Source organism: Geotrypetes seraphini, chromosome 18 (assembly GCF_902459505.1).
Source record: "Geotrypetes seraphini chromosome 18, aGeoSer1.1, whole genome shotgun sequence".
NCBI classification, from domain to species: domain Eukaryota; kingdom Metazoa; phylum Chordata; class Amphibia; order Gymnophiona; family Dermophiidae; genus Geotrypetes; species Geotrypetes seraphini.
The window spans coordinates 22,917,998-22,941,866 of NC_047101.1; the positions used below are offsets into that span (position 1 = coordinate 22,917,998).

The 23,869-nt window shown below is 43.6% G+C and overlaps 1 protein-coding gene across 4 annotated transcripts in view; it reads left to right on the forward strand.

The window, feature by feature from the left end:
• Positions 1-23,869, forward strand: part of NDST1 (N-deacetylase and N-sulfotransferase 1) — a 329,606-nt gene that overhangs the window by 267,999 nt on the left and 37,738 nt on the right. For all 4 annotated transcript variants that reach the window (XM_033927725.1, XM_033927724.1, XM_033927727.1 and 1 more), the window contains 4 exons: positions 6,596-7,078; positions 11,164-11,251; positions 16,439-16,593; positions 17,367-17,552. In XM_033927725.1, the coding sequence (XP_033783616.1) occupies positions 6,596-7,078; positions 11,164-11,251; positions 16,439-16,593; positions 17,367-17,552 (912 nt within the window). The remainder of the gene's footprint in view (positions 1-6,595; positions 7,079-11,163; positions 11,252-16,438; positions 16,594-17,366; positions 17,553-23,869) is intronic.

The following is a 23,869-nucleotide window of genomic DNA, read 5'->3' on the forward strand; positions in this document are numbered from 1 at the left end:
AGCCTGACACAGTAAGCTCACGAAATTCACGGCAGCGCTAAAGGACTGCGTGATAAAAGGTTTTGAGGCTTTTTCTCCACCTGCTTTACATCTTAATCTTAGAGTGGTAGCCCATTGCTGGTGAGTGACATTGTTTGAAATTTTTGGTTTTAATTGTCACTACGATAGTGTTCATGAGAGATGTTTAAATACCTACGTAATGTAAATGTGCATGAGTTGAGTCTCTTTAATTTGAAAGGAAACTCTGCAATGAGAGGGCATTGGATGAAGTTAAGAGGTGACAGGCTCCGGAGTAATCTGAGGAAATACTTTTCTACGGAAAGGGTGGTAGATGCGTGGAACAGTCTCCCGGAAGAGGTGGTGGAAACAGAGACTGGGGGCTCCTTTTACAAAGGCGCGGTAGGGCCTCAACGCGTGGAATAGCACGCGCTAAATTGCCACGCGCGCTAGCCGCTACTGCTTCCTTTTGAGCAGGCAGTAGATTTTCGGCTACTCTGGTGCGTGCATTAAAAACGCTAGCACGCCTTTGTAAAAGGAGCCCTGTGTCTGAATTCAAGAGGGCCTGGGATAGGCACGTGGGATCTCTCGGAAAGAGAAAGAGATAATAGTTACTGTGGATGGGCAGCTCTATGACCTCACAATGCAGGTGCACAGAGCCTTAGCCTATAGGAAGAAGAGATGCAAATGTTTAGAACCTTAGCCAATAGGGAGAGGATGAGATAATGGTTACTGCAGATGGGCAGCTCTATGTCCTCACAATGCAGGTGCACAGAGCCTTAGCCTATAGGAAGAGGAGATGCAAATGTTTAGAACCTTAGCCAATAGGGAGAGGACGAGATAATGGTTACTGCAGATGGGCCATTTGGCCTTTATCTGCCGTCATGTTTCTATGTTTCTATCCCCTTCTTCAATCCCTCGTGTGTTTTATCTCTTTATGGGGTCCTTTTACTAAGGCGCACTAGCCAATTTAGCGCGTGCTAAATACAAACGCATCCATTATATTTTATGGATGCGTAAGCATTTAGCACACGCTAAATCAGCTAGCGCACCTTAGTAAAAGAGGGGGTATGTTTAAGTTTCTTGAATTTATTGTAGTTCTATCCCGTCCCTTCAGTGTAATAGTGAGTCTGTCTTTGGCCATGTAATTTGTTTTATATGTTTTTATTTTTTATATTCCCATATTTTAAGCCCCATTTCAGGTTTTTGAACGAAAAGATAAGTTATAGTTTTGATACTATTCAAAATATTGAATGAATACAAAAATAATATATATATAGGTTATGGTATGAGGAAAGACCAAAACGGTTAGGGCTCTTCAGCTTGGAAAAGCAACGGCTGAGGGGAGATAGGATTGAAGTCTACAAAATCCCGTATGGAGTGGAACGTGTACAAGTGGATCGATTTTTCACTCCGTCAAAAATTCCAAAGACTAGGGGACACGCGATGAAGTTACAGGGAAATACTTTTAAAACCAATAGGAGGACATTTTTTTTCACTCAGAGAATAATTAAGTTCTGTAACACGTTGCCAGAGGTTGTGGTACAAGTGGATAGCGTAGCTGGTTTTAAGAAAGGTTTGGACAAGTTCCTGGAGGAAAAGCCCATAGTCTGTCATTGAGAAAGACATGGGGGAAGCCACTGCTTGCCCTGGATTGGTAGCATAGAATGTTGCTACTCCTTGGGTTTTGGCCAGGTACTAGTGACCTGGATTGGCCACCGTGAGAACGGGCTACTGGGCTTGATGGACCATTGGTCTGACCCAGTAAGGCTATTCTTATGTTCTTATGGAGGAAGACCGATGAGGAGGCTAGCTACACTTGGATGAACTTGAATGAAATACTATGTTCAGGTGTAGCCACTGAGGTTTGACTCCACTAGAAGAATGTTGAAAATTTTAAAATTTTAAAGTTTTGTAGTGAACTCATTACATTTGTAGTCATAAAGTGAAGTACTATTTATTAGTAATATTTGGAAATGGGATGGGTGGAGGGGGGAAGGGAGGAGGGAGGTAATAATAATAATAATAACTTTATTCTTGTATACCGCCATACCCAGGGAGTTCTAGGCGGTTCACATCAATTAAACAAGGTTTAATAAGAAATTACAATAAACTAGATTTACAAGTAATGTAGATATTGAGGTGAGCATGAGGAGGGGAGTTTTCACAACAGATAAACAAAATTTAACAAGAACTTACAATTGATCATAATTACAAGCAATGAGGTGGTTAAGGTGAGCATGAGAGGGGGGGATTGTACAGGTCATTGGAGGTGGAGAGTTGGGTCATTTGAGGGAGGGGTGAGAGAAGTGGAAGAGAGGGGATTAGGGATTTTGAGCGTGGAATAAATGAGTTTTGAGTATTTTTCGGAAATCCAGGTAGGTGTGGGCCTTGAGCAGAATTTGGGCTAGCCAAGGGTTCTGTTTGGCTGCCTGGAAGGCGAGGGTTTTGTCGAAGAACCTTTTGAGGTGACATAGTTTTAGGGAGGGGAAGGCGAAAAGATTGATTCTGCGGGAGTTCTTTTTGTTGCAGTTCAGGGTGAAATGTGGGGTGAGGTAGCTCGGAGATAGACCAAAAACAGTTTTGTAGCAGAAGCAAGCGAGCTTGAATAGGATTCTAGATTCAAGGGGTAGCCAATGTAGTTTGTGGTAAAAAGGGGTGATGTGTTCCCATTTGTTTAAGCCAAATATAAGGCGAACGGCGGTGTTCTGGATCAGTGTCAGTCTCCTGATGGTTTTCTTCGTGGAGGCCAGATAAATGATGTTGCAGTAGTCTAGGATGCTGAGAATGGAGGATTGTATCAACAGGCGGAATGAGGTGTCGTCGAAGTATTTTTTTATGGTGCATAGTTTCCAAAGTATTGAAATGCATTTCCTGACAGTAATATCGGTATGTTTTTCCAGGGATAGATGTTTGTCTAGGGTGACTCCCAATACTTTTAAGGTTTGTTCGAGGGGGAAGGCCATACCTTTCACTTGGATTGTGGTGTCTTTGATTTTGTCGTTGGGGGTAGCTAGGAAGAATTTGGTTTTGTCAGGATTTAATTTTAGTCTGTGGGATAGCATCCAGAGTTCTCTATCGTGTTTGTATTGTGATAATTGATTGTTGATTTCTTTGAATTTATATATCTACAATGTATTAACTGAATTGAGATGATATTCTTTGTAAGATTTTTGTTATGTATATATTATTTTTAAAACTCAATAAAAATTATTGAACATTAAGTTCAGTGATTGAAATTTGAAGTTCAAAAATTACTTTAAATACCTTGAAAGAGATATTGGAGAAAATTGATATTATTGAGTAAGACAAAGATAATACGAAGTTGAATCTATGTGAGATATGTTTATGATCTAATACTGAAGTGCTTCACAAGATACATTTGAATAAAGACTGATAGTTAAGTCATTTATCTGGTGTTTATCACCCATATTTTAATGTACATAACCTAGAAACCATGATAAGGCGATTAATCAGATTTTTAATAAACTTGAAACTTGACCGTTCTTTGAGGAGGACTGGTCAGTTTCACAGGCGGTTCGAGGCAGCAGCCTTTGGCCTCAGACCTGACCGTGTCACTGGGTTATTCCACCTTGTGGAAGCTGCGTACCATAAAATCATATTTTGAGTTTCCGGCCTTTAAACTTCTAGTTCAGTCGTTGCTTCTAAGTCTTCTCGACTATTGTAACTGTCTGTTTGATATGTACCAAGAAAGAGATGGCTAGGCTTAGACTGATTCAAAATATGGGGGTCAAATTAATTTATGGTCTAAAGAAATAGGTTCATAGACAATGGCGCGAAAGACAAAAGCGCGCGCTGACAATTGAGTGTAGCACGCACCGCCGCACTGCTCTAAATTACAGTTTTTAGGGGCTCCGACGGGGGGTTTTGTTGGGGAACCCCCCCAGTTTACTTAATAGACATCGCGCCGGCGTTATGGGGGGTTTGGGGGGTTGTAACCCTCCACATTTTACTGTAAACTGAACTTTTTCCCTAAAAACAGGGAAAAAGTGAAGTTTTCAGTAAAATGTGCGGGGTTACAACCCCCCACAATGCCCCCACAACGTGGCGCGATGTCTATTAAGTAAAGTGGGGGGCTTCCCCCCACCCCTGTCAGAGCACTAAAAACAGTAATTTAGAGCGGCGCGGCAGCGCGCGCTGCGCTCAATTGTCTGGGCGCACCTTTGTCCCGGCACGCTTTTGACCTGACACCGATCATGTGACTCCTTTCTACCGTGAGTTGCATTGGCTTCCAGTGGGGGGGGGGCGCGTGTTTTGTTCAAGCTGGGTTGTCTTTGTTACAAAGTTGCGTATGGTATTGCTCCAAACTATATGACTGATAAATTTCTCATAGCATTCCATAAACATAGGAGAGAATCACATGCATTGTTTAATTTTCCGTCTGCTCAAAGTTTTAAGAGCAAGAAATCCTAGGAACATACACTAGCATTTCAGGCCACTTTCTATGACAGGGAATTTCAGTCACTGTTGCATAGTGCTTGCTCTTACAAGCACTTTAGAACTCAATTGAAAACTCATCTTTTTTCAAAATATTTAGCGAACTAATTTAAATCATCCTTAGGTTATGTCATTTTCAATCTTTTGTTCACCGCTTTGAACTTACGGTTATGCGATTTATAAGTATGATGTTATGGTATATACTTGAGTTTTGCTGTTCCTGGACATGGTTGTACTCTGGCTTAAAGCAGATAGAGAGGAGAGGGGAGAGGAAGCGTGATGCTACAAACATGATCCCCCTAATTCTACGTATAGTGCTCATAATTGGGCATGCGCCCGGATTGCGTGTGCAAGTTTATTGTGTAATGAGCCATTTAACACTGATAATTGGGCCCTAGCAATCAGCGCAAATTGGTGATAATTGGAATTTATGTGTGCATCATTATGGTCGCAGTTCCATAAAGATATATATGTAAATTTTCCCAAGCAGATCTGAGAAGGGGCTTTGGCCATGGCAGGGACATAGGCGGGTCAGGAGTATTGCTAGGATTTGTGTGCACTGTTCTAGAATTTGGAGGATCTGCGTCTATTTTAGGCACGGGGATTTACACTAGAGAATGACACGGTGACAAAATTTATCACCGTTCCCGTCCCCGCGGATAACCGCGGGAAAAAAATCCCATGTCATTTTTTAGTGTCTATTTCAGCCTCAGTCCTTCTACACCAGCATTCTTCAGAGCAAAGCTGGGCCCATTCATACTCTGATTCTTATGTGAGCCAAGGATAATGAAGCCATTGTGACATCACTGATGTGATTGGCTCTTAAGCACTGGTGGAATGAGGCATTATGACATCACAATATCTGCTCTGGATACCAGAGACTGTCATTCTTCAGTGTCTATCTCAATCTCAGTCCTTCTACACCAGCATTCTTCAAAGCAAAGCTTGCGGGTCAGTGGTTGTGGCCATTCATACTCTGATTCTTCCCTCTCTCCTTAAAGAATGACTTGAAGATGGTTTCCCGCGGTTATCCGCGGGGACAGGAACAGTGATGAATTTTGTCACCATGTCATTCTCTAATTTACACCAGGGTTCAATTGCTGTAAATCCCCATGCCCCACATTAGGGGTGGATCTGGATGCTAAATGCTGTTCTGTAGACAGTGTCCAACTTTTTTGCCTAAATTTGGGTTCCATTTATAGAATAGAAGAGGCCTGTAAAAGTTAAATAACCACTGCTTAGTATACTGATATGCAATATAATTTAATCCACTCAGGGCTAGATGCACAAAGCTCCGTCAACCTGGTAAAAAATATAGGGTTGGGAGTAATTTACTTTTACCGGGCTATGCTGACACAAATAGTGTGCAAATCATATGCATGCTATTTGTGTGGAGTTGCCCTGTAAAAGAGGGGAGGATCTGTGCCTGCTCTGAAGCGCAAATCGCTATGCGCAGCTCCTCCTCCTCCTGCCTGCAGCCGCCGTTCTCTCCCTCAGCCCAGCTTAGGGCGGCTCTGGAGCCACGCTCAGCTGAGAGTCAGCAGGGGAGGGGGAGGGGGGAAACAGTGGCTGCTAGCTCAGAAGATTCACGGCTTCCCCTGCTGGGTCCACCAGTGCAACTGATCGGGGCTTCCCCTTCCAGTTCCTGCTCCAGAGCCGGCAGGGGAAGCCCCGGAGTCGCTATCAGATGGGCAGAGGGGAGAACGGCGCCTACAGGCTTGAGGGGGGGGAGGGCGCAGCTGTTGTGCGTGTGTGCACAACACATGCACAATAGCTATCGGCATCTTCAGATCTGCTGGAAAATTTCCCCTGTAAAAAGGGGGAGGGGGGTGTTCCCTTTGTGCATCACAAGGAGAGCTCATTAAAATACTAAGGTAATACATTTCCATAGGGTTCTCGGTGGCTGCTACGAGGATCGGTAACAGCCCCCAAGAACCCTTTTGAGCATCAGGAGGGGAGCTTTCGTGCCAGTAAGACTGCTTTAATGAGTCTTGCCAACACAGAAAGCTTTGAGGCCTCTGACATTAGCCTACTGCCTGTCACCGCCTTCTTTTTCTCACTGTCCTTTCTATTCGTTTTGCTCTGCAGGTTCTCCTTTAGCAAAAGATTCCTCATATCCACTGTATGTTTCTCTTTGTAGGCCAACGAAAACAGTTTACTGAGTGCCCAGCTAAAGGGTTTCCCCCTCTTTCTCCACTCCAACTTGGGACTGAAAGACTGCATTATCAATCCAAAATCACCTCTCTTGTACATAACACGCCCCAGCGAGGTGGAGAAGGGCCTGCTCCCTGGCGAGGACTGGACTGTTTTTCAGTCAAACCATTCCACCTACGAGCCGGTCCTGCAGGCCAAGACCAAGTCTGCCGAGTCCATACCGCACCTGAATGTGGATGCAGCCTTGCATACGACTGTGGTACAGGATCTGGGCCTCCATGACGGCATTCAGAGAGTGCTGTTCGGCAACAACCTGAACTTCTGGCTTCACAAGTTGGTATTTGTGGATGCTATTTCCTTCCTAACTGGCAAGAGGCTGTCTCTTACTTTGGATCGCTATGTGTTGGTGGATATTGATGACATCTTTGTGGGCAAGGAAGGCACCCGTATGAAGGTTGAAGACGTGAAGGTATGAACGTTATGATTGTTTTATTTTTTTTATGTACTCTTGACAGTGGCATTAGAGAATGACACAGGGACAAATTTTTTCCCGTCCCGTCCCCACGCATTTTGTCCCTGTCCCTGCCCCATTCCTGTAAGCTCTGCCTTAACCACACAAGCCTCGAACACTTATGATTTTTAAGTATTTGAGGCTTTTGCAGATGAGGGCGGAGCTTGCAGGACAAGAAAATAATAATAATAATTTTATTTCTTATATACCGCTGTACCGTGAGGTTCTAAGCGGTTTACAGTAGAAACAGAAGAAATGCAATAAGTAAGATTAATTAAGATGAAGAGAGAGTACTTAGAGTTCCCTGACTGTCCCAAAGGCTCACATTCTTGCTAAAGTACTTGAGAAAAATAAATTAGTTAGGTTATAAACATAGAGTAGAAGAAGGTAGGAAAACAGTTCATAGGAAAATTAATTTTGAATACATTATACATTATATATTGTTCAAGGCGGAATACAAATTATAGGAATTACCAAAAGAATTGCGTAATATAGATTATCTAGATAAATTACATAACAGTGATTCATGTACATTACATGGTGTGGTAGAGGATTCAATTATGAAAATTACATATCAGGGAATCAAGTGATAAGAGAATATAGTGGAGAATATCTTGATGGGATGGGAAAATGAGTTCCCGCGGGTAGGGGGAAAAATTTGTCTCCGTGTCATTCTCTACATGGGAGAGTAGAATAAAAAACTGAATAAATAAATAGTATGAAAAGTTTCAGCCTTGATAACCAGAGCTGGTATTGTGGCATCATAATGTCTCATTCAACCAATAAGAGCCAACCTCATCAGCGATGTCACAATGGCTTGATTGTCCTATTCTTGTCTCACTTTTACTACGTTTTGATTTCTAGAGTGGTGCAGTGTAGAGAATGACACAGGGACAGATTTGTCCCGGTCGCTGCAGGAACTCAATTTCTCCATCCCATCCCTGTGAATTTTGTCCCTGTCCCTGTCCCTGCCCCATTCCTGAAAGCTCTGCCTTAACCGCACAAACCTCGAACACTTTTCATTTGAAATTATTTGAGGCTTTTGCAGAGGAGGACGGAACTTGCAGGAATGGGGCAGGAACAGGAAAAGAAATTGCCGGGACGGGATGGGAAAATGAGTTCCCACGGGGACGGGGAAAAATGTGTCCCCTTGGCATGCAACTTAAGCGGAGAGACCGAGGGTATCTTGGCTTAGGGTGCAATGATACAATCTCAAGCCAAAATACCTGTTCCCATAAAATGAAAAGCTTAAATGCGGAGCATCCTGAGATCTCTCCTCTTTCACTCTTTGGAGCAGCACTGTTGAGTACTCCTGGAACTGCTTTGTTGGAAGGAAGGAAGAAGAGGTTCTGTGGAGGCCACAGGTCCTCTGTCCAATACCAACCTGACAGTAACCAGATCCTCCGACACAACTACTTCAGGGGTTGATGTAGAACACTAGTATGATTAGTGAAATGTCTATACACAACTATATGGCCACCAAATGCAGAAATTGTTTCATGTAGAGATAACACTGTGCAAACCAAAATGCAGAACTTACACAGATGAATGGGAATGAGACTAATCCGTATTTGGCTCCGGTGCAGAGAACTATGCAGAAGACTTTGAGGAGAGCAGAACTCTAGAAATTGAACGTCAGGTCTGAGGAGGCGTTGAAGGGTTAGTTCATTCTGCAGTAGGGTCTAATAACAGTTTGGTGGTGGTGGGGATTTCTGCAAGGATAACAATATCCCCAACTTTTTAAACTGAACAGGAGATCATGGTTCTGCTCACAGGTCCGAGAAGACAACAAATTGTATCCGTACAATGTTGTTCTGTGTATAAATACCGGCATCGCAAAAAGATAAGAACAAAAGAATAGCCTTACTGGGTCAGACCAATGGTCCATCATGCCTAGTAGTCTGTTCTCACGGTGGCCAAACCAGGTCACTAGTACCTGGCCAAAACCCAAGGTGTAGCAATATTCCATTCTACCAATACAGGGCAAGCAGTGGCTTCCCCCATGTCTTTCTCAATGACAGACTATGGACTTCTTAAAACCAGCTACGTTATCCACTCCTACCACGGTGCAACCTCATATGCAACGAGTTCCAGAGCTTAACTATTCTCTGAATGAAAAAAACATTTCCTCCTATTGGTTTTAAAAGTATTTCCCTGTAACTTCATTGAGTGTCCCCTAGTCTTTGTCATCTTTGACGGAGCGAAACATCGAACCACTTGTACCCGTTCTACTCCACTCAGGATTTTGTAGACTTCAATCATATCTCCCCTCAGCTGTCTCTTTTCCAAGCTGAAGAGCCCTAACCATTTTAGTCTTTCCTCATACGAGAGGAGTTCCATCCCCTTTACCATCTTGGTCGCTCTTCTTTGAACCTCTTCTAGCGCCACTATATCTTTCTTGAGATAAGGAAACCAAAATTGAACGCAATACTCCAAATGAGGTTGCGCCATGGAGCGATACAGGGGCAATTTGACTTTCTTAGTCTTGTTAACCATCCCTTTTTAAAAATAATTCCCAGCATCCTTTTTTGGCCACTGCCGCACATTGGGCGGAAGGTTTAATCGTATTGTCTACAATGACACCCAGATCCTTCTGTGGGGCTGATATTTATCCACAGAATAACAGTCCAGCACATGTATAGATAATGCAATGAAACCTTCGTTTTAGTCAGATATATTCACGGTACTAGTTGCCCTCAGTGCAGAAACTTGTGCACATGCATTCCATAGGCTTACTCTGCACACTTTCAGTAGCTTATTGGCACACGGCTCTATTGCACAGCTTTCTATATCCGCCCCTCTGTCGCTTTGAGGACAGGTTAGCAAAGGGACCAGTGGAGGATAAAGGTCTTTTGTGCAATAATAGCATACCTGTACCTAAACCCTCTAGTACAACTGCCTCAGTTGCTCTGCCTTCAAACATCTGTTGTGAAGATAGAGATAAGTTGCTGTGAAGGAGGGAGGAAGACCAGCTAGTAGAGCAGGACATCCATGAATGGGAGGAAGTGAACCCCTGCTGTTGCTCACCTGGGACTCAGAAAAGTTCTCAAAAATTAAAAAACTTATATTCCCTTCCCTTAGGGGTAAAAAAGATATCCATTAGGAGACTCAGCTACTCTTTTGCTTTCAAACTGACAGAGCCTTGGAATAATTTACTGCTTGCATTAAGAAGTTCATTTTATTCCGAAAAGCTCTGAAGTCTTTTTTTGTTTACTAAGCATTTCGGACACTAACCATTTTCTTTTCTTCTTCTTCTTCTTTTTTTTTTTTTTTGGGGGGGGGGGTATTATGTTTTCTTTACTGTTAACCGAGTCGAGCTGCATTTGGTGGATGACCTGGTCTATAAAACTAAGTTTTAGTTTTAGTTTAGTTTAGAAAAAAGGAGGCCCTGCCAAGCCACTAAAAAGGTGGCCATTCCCTTTATGCATCATAAGGAGAGCTCATTAGAATACTAATGAGCTCCTTGTAATGCATTTGCACAGCATTCTAACATCCCTCAGGAATCCTTTTGAGCATCTGGGAGGGGAGCTTCCATGCCAGTAAGACTACTTTAACCAATCTTACCAGTACAGAAAGCTTTTGAGCATTGGGCCTTGAGTTAGAGAGATACCTCCTTCAGCGAAGGAGTGGGTAGATGGCCGAACTGAGAGACAAAAGCAGAACAGTGGGCAAGGAAAGAGAGAAAATGATGTTTTGTGGCCTACCAACTGCCACTGATGGAAATATTAATACAGGGATACAGTGTATGGTTAATTGTGATATTGTGATTAATACAAACCATTCAGATACAATATGTAAGACAAGGTCTATCTCCAAAAAACAATTAAAGTGAGAAAGACAGGTAGTTTACCTGTCCAGTCATTTGCGTGCATTAATCTTGACCAAAGCTTGTGGATTCTGAAGCCTGACCGGGGGGGGGTTATAAATCCCAACTCTAGTTCTCCAGTTTAAAGATCTTCCTGAAGTCATATGGGGAGAGATTGAACTCGATGCCTCACAGATGAGATAACATTGATTTCAACAATTCTCTTTCCCTATTCCAGGCTTTATTTGATGCACAGAAAGAAATGCGTACTCACATCCCAAATTTCACCTTCAACCTGGGCTACTCAGGGAAATTCTTCCATACTGGTAAGGAGCTGTGGCACTGCCTCAGTGAGATATCTCGGCTGTAGAGGCCCCTGGCTTGAAATGTGATTGCTAATAGCTGATATTTGTTAATTGACTTTCTAGAGTGGATATACGTAAATGAAGATCTAAGAGGTGTCAGATATCATTCCCATACAAGAAAACTCTGTGTGCAGACGTGTGCAGGTGGTACTGGCTTTTGTCCCCAAGGGCAGAGCAAAGGGCGGGCTGGGGTGGAGCGATAGTGAGGGCAAGCTGGGGGGGGGCCGACCCTGACTCTCCCGCTGAGTGGGCCGGCCCTCTTGGCAGCTTTCTAGAACAGAGTAGCATTTTGTGCACCTGATGTTAAGGGTGACGGGATAATCACGCGCCAGACACCAGCGCGCCGACAATCCAGCACCAACAATTCGGCGCAAGATAGAAGCATGCGGGGGAAAAAGTAATTTTTAAAGAGCTCCGACTGGGGGTTTGGGGTGGCAACCCCCCCACTTTATTGGTTAGTGTTTGCGCTGCCGTTGCAGAGGGGTGTGGGGGGGTGAAACCCCTCACATTATAGAGAAAACGGAACTTTTCCCGAAAAAAATCAGAAAAAGTTCCGTTTTCGCTATAATGGAGGTTTCCAACCCCCCCGAACGCCCCTCCAACAGCAGCGCGAACACTAACCAATAAAGTGGGGGGGTTGCCACCCCAAACCCCCCGTCGGACCTCTTTAAAAATTACTTTTTCCCCCGCGCGCTTCTGTCTTGCGCCTTATTGTCGGCGCTGGATTGTCAGCGCGATGGCGTCTTGCATGCCACTGTCTATGAACCTGTTTACAGGCAGAGTCTGGATGGAATCCATACTGGTGAGTAACGTATAGAATGCTGTAAGTTATGCGCATATCCTCAGAACTTAGGGCTCCTTTTACCAAGGAGTTAGTGTTTTTAACGCACGTAGCATTTTAGCGCGCGCTAAACCTGCGCTACACAGCTAGAACTAACGCCAGCTCAATGTTGGCGTTGACGTCTAGCGCACCTGGCAATTTAGCGTGCACTGTTCTGCGCGTTAATTCCCTAACGCGACTTAGTAAAAGGAACCCTTAGGTGCATACACAGACGCCAGCTCTGTAGCTACGGGAAACGCTCGTGCCTAACTTTTTTTCATGGTTAATCTAATATTCTATAAAGGAAGCAGATGCTGTGCTCCTTTATAGAATGGGCTCCCAGCAGGTGCCTCCGAATTACCCCTTTGGAGGTTATTCTGTAAATGGGCATGTGAAGTTATGCCCGCCTTGTACACCAAAATGCACTATGCACGGTTCTATAAAGTAGTGTGTAAGTGCTACAGTGCATAGCTGCAAGGGTGGCTTGTATGGAGTTCAGGAGTGACCTTGTGGTTAGTGGTTTGATTCCCAGCATTGCTTCTTGTGACACTGGGCAAGTCACTTAACCTTGTATTGCCCCAGGTAGATTATGAGCCCAATGGGACAGATAGAGCAAATACTTAGGGCTCCTTTTACGAAGCCACGTTAGTGGCTCTAGCGCACGCACTAGCCGGAAAACTACCGCCGGCTAGCTAGCGCGGCCGGCAAATTAGTGCGCGCTATTACGCTTCGTAAAAGGAGCCCTTAGAGCACCTGGTAGTCTGTTATATTTTTACATTAATTCTCCACCAATAAAATATATCATTCTTAAAGAGAGGAATATATTTTCTATTAAATAGATATTAATTTGGGGAATGCACTGCCTGTTTAAAGAACAGAAGCTTAGAGCATTTAAAGACAAACTAGAATTTTATTTATATAGAGCAAATTTATTTATAAGATTAGGCAGGTAATGCATTAAATTCAGTTTCAATTTCAGGATCTTTACACAAGGGAAATGTGCCACAAGATAAAATATTGGTAGAGAAGCAGAATGATTAATCTAAGCTGGATTAAAAGTAACTCACTATGATTTAAGGCCTTGCTGCACATGGCCAGTTGTAGCACATGGCATGGTGAGTTCTTCAGGAGCACTTGGCATGTTGAATGTCCAGGGATGATCCAAAGAGAAAAAGCATAGGTGATTTTCTCTCGTTTATGGACTCTGGGGATTGAAGTATTGTCCAATTACCGAGGCAGGAACCCAGGAGCATTGTCCAATCCCTGAATCTAGCATAGTGTCCAATCACAACTCAGGAATTTCAATTCAAACTTTTTCTGTTTCTAGATGCATGAGGTCGTCTGGTTTGCCTTTTGGCTTGGCAGGGCCTGATTGAATATTAATAGTGTCTTTGCTAAGTCTTTGTTTTGACATTGCAGGTGAATGGTTATCCGTTCAGTCTTGAATGGCTTAAATTCTTGCTGTGTATTAATAATAATCAAAGAGCGTTCCAAACCTCTGATTACTAAGCATTGTCCATGCAGACTGGAGTTGTTAACACTGCTATTCTTTCTGTCGGCTGGGGACTTCTGCCAACATGTCTGTCTGGGGACTTCTGCCGACTTGGGGCTAGAACGGGATAGATGAGGAGGTGTAATGATAAATGGAGACAGCCTTGATACAGCCAGTACGGCAAAACATGTCATCAGAAGTCCCCAACTGACAGAGCCTCAGCTGAAAAACATAAGTACTTCAGCTTAAAATCTTAAGTTAAATTAATATAATAATAATAATAATAACTTTATTCTTATATACCGCTAACAATCTTGCGACTTCTAGGCGGTTTACAATGAAGAGAAACTGTACAGACAGCGAATTACAGAGAATAGTATTGAACATCTAGTGATAGTAACAGGAGAGTTACAGGGTCTGTGTATTACACAGTTTCACAATGAGTAGCATTATACAGTCGACGGTATTCAGAGCATAAGTAGGAGAAGAGAAAGGAGATTGCGCTTTGAGTTACAAAGGTGCAAGACTGCAAAGGTGAAAAAGATAACATAAGATGTTGATGAGAAGTAAGTTGTTAACTTGGTACGTTTGAACGAAGGATGGGCACCAGTGGGAAAACTGGTAGCAATTAAAGGTAGAAATTTTGGTGGACTGGTAACAATTAAAGGTAGAACTGGAAGAACTGGTAGAAATTTTGGTAGAAAGAGGGTAGACGGACTCCTTGGGATGGGAGGAGGCTCCGATTTTAGGGGAGAAATCTGGTTAGGTTATAAATTTCTTAAACAAGGTGGTTTTTTGTTCTTTCCTAAAGATACTAAAAAACTTAAAAGTAAGGAAAGATATGATAAAGGATTGATGACGATTGTACCAGATCTTCAAAAATGTTTTAATGAAGAGTTACTGCACTAACTTCCGAAGATCCTTAAATTAGACATAATGGATGAGTGCATGAATTCTGTTACCAGTGTTTGAAACCTTAGTGCAATTAAAGAATTAAATGTCTTGAAATTTATGCTGGTATAGGAACATTCCCTGCTCTGACCTTTGAGCAAGGAGTAACTCTGAAAGTTTTTATTGAAAAAGTCAATATATATTTCAGTAATGACGCCATCAGACCTCCTTTTCCTCCAGGCAAATGTGAGATGCCATCACTAAGATAAACACAAGAGGTTTCTAAAAGGACAGAGATTTTTTTTTTTTATAATGAGCATCAGGTTAGCTTCAATTACTGTCATCTGAATGTTGCCAGACAAAAGCTGTCCCTGAGCTGGCACAGAGTCAACAGCGAAGGATCAGACCCTGAATTTGCTTTGCTAATTCTGTAGCTCTGGGATAGGGCTGATAAGTTTATATAACTGGCCAAAATAGAATGAGGCAGATATTTCGCTGGCCTCGGTCAGCTTTTTTTTTTTTTTTCAGCCACTATCGACATTTCAAGTTTAAGCAGCCCGCTTTGTCTTATGCAGTTAAGTCAAGTAAACGACAAAGCGTTCAGTACTTCAATCCGTGCAAGAGCCACAGCTCAGTGCACCACACTGTCATAGCATCTTCACATGTGCATAGTAATTATGCAGTATATACATTTTTAAATAAATAAAAGTTAAAAAAATAAATGTGCATTTAATTGTGAAAAAGTACAAACACGTACAAAAAATATGTGAATTAAAGCAAGCCCACTCTCTTAGACAAAAAATATAGCTGCATAACTCTGTGAATCAAAAGGACTTCTCTTATATTAAGAAGTAATAGGAAGTCGGTCAAAGCCATCTTAGCTCCCGATGTTGTATCATAGTAGCTGTTTCCAATACATTTCTCTACCTGTGCCCAAGGGTGGCAAGTCAAATGCAGGCAAGACAAAAGCGCACGGATAATTGAGTGAAGACAACTGAGCGTGGTCTTGCGCGCTATTATCTTGCGCTAAAAAGCCCTGCGCGCTATTGTCTTGCGCACAATTGTCATTGCTCGCAATGGTCCGCGCACTTTTGTCTTGCGCGCATTTGACTATGAACCGTGCTTAAGAAGTAGAGGTAGTTCTACTGAGCTTCAGTTTCGGAAAGAATCCTTCTTCAGGACCTTCCTCGTACTGCAAATCAACCAATTAAAAAAAACAAAACCAAAACCAACGTTATCGGAGCATGAAACGTTGAGCGGTGCAGCATCTGGCTAGGTCTAATATACCTGGGGCAATGGGGATTAAGTGACTTGCTCAGGGTCACAAGGAGCAGCATGAGATTTGAGCCCACAACCTCAGGGTGCGGAGGCTGCAGCTGTAACCACTGTGTGTAAATGGCCTTGTACAGTTTTGATGGTGCATAATTTTCCAGTGAGCCTGCTCATACGTCAGTGATGTAGCCCAAGGTAGGCCAGTTTGGGGTCAGGCCCACTCGAAATTCTGCCAGCCTTATGATTAGGGGGGGATCCCCAAGCCTCACCAGCTGAAGATGTCCTCCAGTGGCCAGAATACGTGAGCTCCCTACTTTCTACAGCTAAAGGCGCTTTCCAGCTACTGCTACCGCACTAGCTCCCTACGCTGTGCACATGCTCAGTTTTTGCAGTGGATGGAAAGTGCCATCATGTTTCTATGTAAAATAGGCACCATAACCATTATCTATAGAGAATATAGATATGCTGTCTCTGTGTGTATGAGACAAGTGCTTAGTTACATAGGACCTTTAATATTTCTATACCAGCATGTTCCTTGATTGTTTGTTTCCTAATGGTCTCATCTCTGCATATTCTGAAAATGCTTTAAATCTGTCTGATTGCAGGATCAACCAGTCGAATATTATAACATGTTGACGCTTGCGTAGTTAACATTCTGCCTTTGGCCCATTAGGTACTGATGCCGAGGATGAAGGTGATGACCTGCTGCTTTCCTTTGTCAGCGAGTTCTGGTGGTTCCCTCACATGTGGAGCCATATGCAGCCACACCTTTTCCACAATCAGTCTGTTCTGGCGGAGCAGATGTTGATGAACAAGAAGTTTGCTGTGGTGAGTATGGCCAGTTGGGGGCTGGGGGGGCAAAGAAGGGTAGGTGGTCTTCTGGAGGTTGTATAGCCAAATAGAAAAATGATCAGAGATTCATCAAGTTCAACTCTCATAGCTATGCGTAGATCAGTGGTTCTCAACCCTGTCCTGGAGGATCACTAGCCAGTCAGGTTTTTGAGATAGCCCTAATAAATATGTATGAGAGAGATTTGCATATAATAGAGGTGACAGGCATGCAAATCTACTCCATTCATATTTATTAGGGCTATCTCAAAAACCTGACTGGCTGGTGGTCCTCCGGAACACGGTTGGTCTAGATGATAAGTTATTGACGTTTTACATAACTCATGGTGGCAACTTCTAGATCAGTGGTTCCCAACCCTGTCCTGGAGGACCACCAGGCCAATCGGGTTTTCAGGCTAGCCCTAATGAATATGCATGGAGCAAATTTGCATGCCTATCACTTCCATCATATGCAAATCTCTCTCATGCATATTCATTAGGGCTAGCCTGAAAACCCGATTGGCCTGGTGGTCCTCCAGGACAGGGTTGGTCACCACTGTTCTACATCAAGTTTCAAGTTTATTATGGATTTGATTAATCACTTATTCAGAATTCTAAGCGATGTACAAAACAGTAAAATTACAAGTTTCTAGGGGAAACAAACCAAATAAATACGACTAACCTGACAAAACATATAATACGAGAGGGAAAAATGGGGAGAGATCTCATTGGATGTCATAATTTACAACCATTTGACTTTCTTTTCCTGACAGGAACACGGCATTCCCACTGATATGGGGTATGCCGTAGCTCCCCATCATTCTGGGGTGTACCCAGTTCACGTACAGTTGTATGAGGCCTGGAAGCAGATCTGGGGTATTAAAATCACAAGCACAGAGGAGTATCCCCATTTAAAGCCTGCTCGATACCGGCGAGGTTTTATCCATAATGGAATCATGGTAGGTGATACTCATGAAGTGGTCTTTGCAGTCCCTAACAATGAAACCTGCTTGAAAAGGGGGACGTGGGAGTTATGTAAAAGAATGAGGAAAATATGCAGATCTTAGAATCCATTCCTGCTTAAAACTCCTTTGGTGAATATTACCTGGTTCTTTTGACTTCATCCAAGTTTTCCAAGTTTTATTTAAAATTAGATAATATGCTTATCATTTTTCTAAGCAACGTACATTGTTAAAATAATTAGGGATACATAAAAACAAAACATATACAGGCGTACAGAAAAAGAGGGTGGAGAGACAGATAAAGGGTAAAAACATTAGGGATGGGGGTCCATTTGATTTAAGAATTAGAAAGGAATCTATCAAAAGGCATCTTTAAATATTTATAGGCATGAATGTTATATAGCAGACTCGGGGAACTCCAGTCCTTGAGGGCCGGAATCCAGTCGGGTTTTCAGGATTTCACCAATGAATATGCATGAGATCTATTTGCATGCACTGCTTTCATTGCATATTCATTGGGGAAAACCCGACTGGATTCCGGCCCTCGAAGACCGGAGTAGAGAGTTGCGCGGGGACAGAAATCCCACCTGTCCCCATGAGGACTCCCATCCTTCCCTACCCGTCCCCGTGAGGAATCCCTCCGTCCCTTCCATCCCCGCCCGTCCCCGCGAGGAATACCCTACGTCCCCGCCTGTCCCTATAAACTTCAGAAATAGTTATTTCAGTTAATTATGCTACTGAATTAAAGGCTCTGGTAGAAACCTATTTAAAAATAAGCAAAAAGACTTTATTAATTTGGAAATATTAATTGGGAAGAATACATACTTTGTAAATGGGTTTCTACCAGAGCCTCTAATGTTTATAAATTTTTATCAACACAACTAATATACTACTTTATCCTGAAGCAAAAAAAAAAAGAATTTTTTTCCTACCTTTGTTGCCTGGTTTCTGCTTTCCTCATGTTCTCATTCAATTCCTTCCATCCATTGTCTCTCTTCTCTCTGCATCTTCCATTTGCTCTGTTACTGTGCCTCTCCCTTTCTCCCTCCTTCCAAATTGGTCTGGCACCCATCTTCTTCCCTCCGCTCCCCGCATAGTCTGGCATCTCTGTCTTCTTCCCTGCCAGCGTCTTCTCCCCACTCTCTCTTCCCCATGTCCTGTCAGCATCCTTCTCCCCCCTCTGTCTTCCACATGTGCTTTCAGTGTCCTTCCCCCCCTGTCTTCCCCATGTGCTTTCAGGGTTCTTCTCCCCCCTCCCATCCTCCCCATGTCCTTTTAGCATCCTTCTCCCCCCTCCCGTCCTCCCCATGTCCTTTCAGCGTCCTTCCCCACCCCTTTGTCTTCCCCAGTGCTTTCAGCATCCTTCTCCCCTCTCAGTTTTACCCATTTCCCTTAAGCGTCTTTTCTTCTCCACTCCACCTTTCCTCCCTTTCTCCTTCCCTGCCCCTTACCTTTGTGGCGCTTCCCCACCTGACCGACAACAGGCTATTGAAGCTGCTGTAAGAAGGTAATTTAGATTCGCGGCTACAGGGCAGGGAGGTTTGTCCGACCGGGCCTGTTGTCGGTCGATCGGGGGACCTGACCGGCTGTGCACACTCCCCCCCCCATGGCTGCACCCGGGGCGGACCTCCCCCCCCCTTTGGTATGCCACTGCCTTCTCCCTACCTGCCCTGCCGCACACAGCCGACCGGAAGTCTTCACGATGTCAGCGCTGACGTCGGAGGAAGGGAGGGCTTTGCTTAAGCCCTCCCTCTGACGTCAGCGCTGACATCAGGGAAGGCTTCCGATTGGCTATATGTGCTGCAGCAGGGCAGGAAGAAAATGGAAGACGAGGCCTCGCAGCAGGGAAGGTAGGAACGGCATTGAACCCCGCGGGATCCCTGAGAGCCCGAGGGGCGTCCCCACGGGATCCCCATGACCCTAGGGGATGACCCCGCGGGATTCCCGTCGTCCCCGTTCCCGTGCAGCTCTCTAGACCGGAGTTGCCCATGTCTGTTCTATAGGCATGAATGTTATTTAATGAAAATGTGCTAAGGTTATATAGAATGTAATTTTCACCTTGCCTGTCCATGGTTCTCAGAGCTGCCAAGGGATTCAACCCGCTCAGCGGGAGATTTGGGGTCCAACCCCAGCCCGCCACACTCCACCCATTACCCCGCCCATTCCCCTACCTGTCCTCGCCCATTGTTCCACTCCTGGTACAGTCGAATGGTGGCCAAAGAGTGGCCTCCCTATCCAGCGGTAGTGGGAAATACTTCACAAAATGTCACCTCCTGCTGCCGCGGATTAGCGGGAGATCTTGGCTGACTTGCAAGAGTGTGGGAGATGACCTGCAAGCGGGAGACTTGGCAGGTCTAGGTTCTTTGTGCCTGTGGGTGGGAGGGGGGGGCTGAGAGCTGACTAAAGGTCGGCAGGTGCAAACTATACAAATGTTTTCCACCCATATTTTACTGCTGTGAAACAGTGGGCGTACCCTTGCCAACAATAAAAGAAAATTCGGTTTTCAAAACTACGTTGTTACGTGGCTAAGTACACTTTTGCCCAGATAAAATCTCATAAATATTGCCCCTAGTGAGAAGTAATGTACAAAGAAATGGAAAGAGATCTAGGTTGGATTTTGAGTTTGAATCCTGCAGGCCTTGGTTTTGGGAATGAGAGGATTATGAGTTCTGGTTAAGAACATAAGATTTGCTGCTGCTGGGTCAGACCAGTGGTCCATCGTGCCCAGCAGACCGCTCACGTGGCGGCCCTAACTGAGACTAGCCTTACCTGCGTATGTTCTGTTCCAGCAGGAACTTATCCAGACTTTTCTTGAATCCCTGAAGGGTGTTTTCCCCTATAATGTAATTTGTAATGTAATGTAATTTATTTCTTATATACCGCTAAACTCCATTGGTATTCTAAGCGGTTTACAGAAAAATAGACAATAGGGTGCATTAAAATTATAAGTAAAATAGGTACTTAGAAATTCCCTTACTGTCCCGAAGGCTCACAATCTAACTAAAGTACCTGGAAAAATGACAATTAGTAGAGTAATGAAGAAATAAAATAGAGAATAGATGAGAAAAATAAGAAAATAAACATTCTAATAAGACTACAATGATCTAAAGGACTTTGAAAGGTTGAAAAAAGAGGGGAGATAGGAATAGATGCAGAGGGAGAACCGTTGAAGCAATAGAATTCTGGGGAAATTTAAATGAAATTTGAATGATAAAATAAAACAAAATAAGTGGTAAAACAATAAGTGAGATTAAAAAATATATCATAAACTAAAAAGAATTGAAAATAAAATCAAAACAGTCAAAACTGAAGTCCAGCTTGAACGGACCCCCGAGCCAACCGTTGGTCCGATGGCCGGACTGCAGCCCTCCTCCGTCGGCTCTCCCCTGCTGGAATGGGGGAGGAGCGAAGACAGTGTTGGGTGCCCCGCTGGAATGGGCCCCCGAGCCGACCGTTGGTCCGATGGCCGGACTGCAGCCCTCCTCCGTCGGCTCTCCCCTGCTGGAATGGGGGAGGAGCGAAGACAGTGTTGGGTGCCCCGCTGGAACAGGCCCCCAAGCCAACCGTTTGTCCGATGGCCGGAAGAGCGTTCCAGATTTCTACCACTCTCTGGGTGAAGAAGAACTTCCTTACGTTTGTATGGAATCTATTCCCTTCTAACTTTAGCGAGTGCCCTCTCGTTCTCTTCACCTTGGAGAAGGTGAACAATCTCTCTTTCTCTACTTAGCCCTCGGTCAGTGTGATAAAAGTTAGCTAGAAACCATCCTTGTGTGTAATTCACAACCACATTAGCTGCCATCATCCTACGCAGAAGTTGATCTACAAAAAGAACTTGATCCACTCAAATGACATTTTTGCCTCTGGATGGCAAGAGAAGAATATTGAGCACAACAGTTAAAGGCCAGTCTGAGCAGAACATGTGTGGTTCGGACAGAAGGAAACGCCTCAAAGATGCTTTCTGAACCCCCTTCATGCCACCTTCCATATCTACAAATGCCCATGTACCAAAATGCACAACCTCGGCAGGCTCCATCATTAATTCTGCCAGGTTTTACAAACACTTCCCTGCTTCTGCAGACTCAGTGCTTGGATTGTCTTGGCAGGCTGTAAGAATGACAATTTTGCGGTCACTTGGGAATTCTCCACCCCTGTTATTATCTGAGTGATTTTTTTTAACACTTGTAAATCTCCGTTCTTTTTTTTTTTTTTTAACAAAGAGTAGCAATAATGCTTCTTTTCAGTACAAAACAGAACTATTTTGATTTTTGTTGTGTCTCAGGTTTTTTTTTTTTTTTTTTTTTAGTGGCCTGTACTCTCTTGAAGGGCTGTCTGGCCTTTTGGAGCATTCATTCTGCCAAGATAGCATCACATGATGAAATGATCCTCTGTCCACTGTCAAACAATACATCCAGCAGCTGTGGAAAGCATTGATTACAAACCTCAGAAACAACGGAAAACATGTCCAGTCATAAAGAACACATTCCAACTACTCTATCTGAGTTTAAGGCCCTCATTTTAACAAGTCCTATTCCCGTCTGAAACGTGCATAAACCATGTATTATCCTGGACTGTCGCAGAGACCTGTCTCCATGCCAGTTTCGCATTTGGGTGGGTCAAAAAACACAGGAGGATTAAGGGAGCAACCCCTCTAATTCCTCCAGTGGAGTGCTGCCCTATGGCAGCTATTTATCAAATCTTTTAGGCCATAGTTCCCTTCTGAAATGGGGAATAAATGTCATACCCTTATCCTGCTTTTTAAATTTATCACAGCTCTATAATAGTAAATATGATGAAATTTAAATATAATTATTGTGAAGTGTTCAGACCAATACCCATAAATTCAGTGATCTCACCAAACTGGGGTATACTCGGGACCATCATATCACTTCTGTTATCCCTTTGCCAACCAGCTTTGTTTATACAATACAATAGGTCTTCCTATGTATGTTTGTAAAAAGATAGATTTCACTTATCTTGAATGTAACTTCAATGGGCTTGGCGGCTATCTCCTTGACCTCCCAGCTGCGGTGAGATTAAAGTGCAAAAAACTTAAAGTGCTGTGTGCTACTTGTGCTTGCCAGTACAACCGTGCTTGCTAAAATTAGTTGATACTAAGCCCGGCCCCCCGACTCGAGTTTCGGGTCCTTCGTCAGGAAGGGTCCCTGTTAAAAACACAATTTTAATTAAAATTTATGGGTATTGGTCTGAACACTTCACAATAATTATATTTAAATTTCATCATATTTACTATTATAGAGCTGTGATAAATTTAAAAAGTGATTTAATAATCATCACAGAATAACATTGTATATCTCCCCAGTTGTTAGTGTACACCCTTATCCTGCCCATAACACACCTAGACCATGCTCCCTTGCCATTTACACAAATTTGGGTCTGTTATGTGTAGGGCTGTACCAAATATTCGTATTCAATTTGATTCAGCCCCGAATATATTATTTGTAGTCGGACAAATAGTGAATTAAATTTGAATACAAATAATATGTGGCTCTACTGAAATAAATCCTACTGAAATAAACACTTGATCTCTGATTTCACACGATACCTAGATCCTTTTCCTGTTAGGAGTCACTGCCCAGGAAAAGGATCTAGGTGTCATTGTTGAGGATAGCCAGTGTTCCCTCTAAGCGGGCGGGTGTTGTGAGCAAACTTTTTTCACTGTGAGCTAAAAATATCGGGCGCCAGCAAGTTATGAGCCAAATAAATATGTTGCTTTCTACCACAGAACTTCCTTACGTTTGTATGGAATCTATCCCCTTTCAACTTTAGAGAGTGCCCTCTCGTTCTCCCTGCCTTAGCTACTAAGTCTATTCCCTTCAGTACCTTGAATGTTTCTATCATGTCCCCTCTCAATCTCCTCTGCTCAAGGGAGAAGAGGCCCAGTTTCTCTAATCTTTCGCTGTACGGCAACTCCTCCAGCCCCTTAACCATTTTAGTTGCTCTTCTCTGGATCCTTTCGAGTAGTACCGTGTCCTTCTTAAAGTACCAGTGCTGGACGCAGTACTCCAGGTGAGGGCGTACCATGGCCCGGTACAGCAGCATGATAACCTTCTCTGTCTCTTCAGTCCAGCATCTGCCCCTTCCATTCACTGTCTGTCTTTCCCTGCCATCTCTCCTCCTGCCCCCCCCCCACCCCCCAATTTGGTCTAGCATCCATCATCTTCCTTCTGTTCCCCTCATGGTCTGGCATCTCTATCCTTCCCTCCCCCCTGTGGTTTTTAGCATATCTCTCTTCTCATTTCCTCCACTCAGATCTGATCATTCTCTGCTCTCTCTTCCCTTTTCTTCTCTGGTCT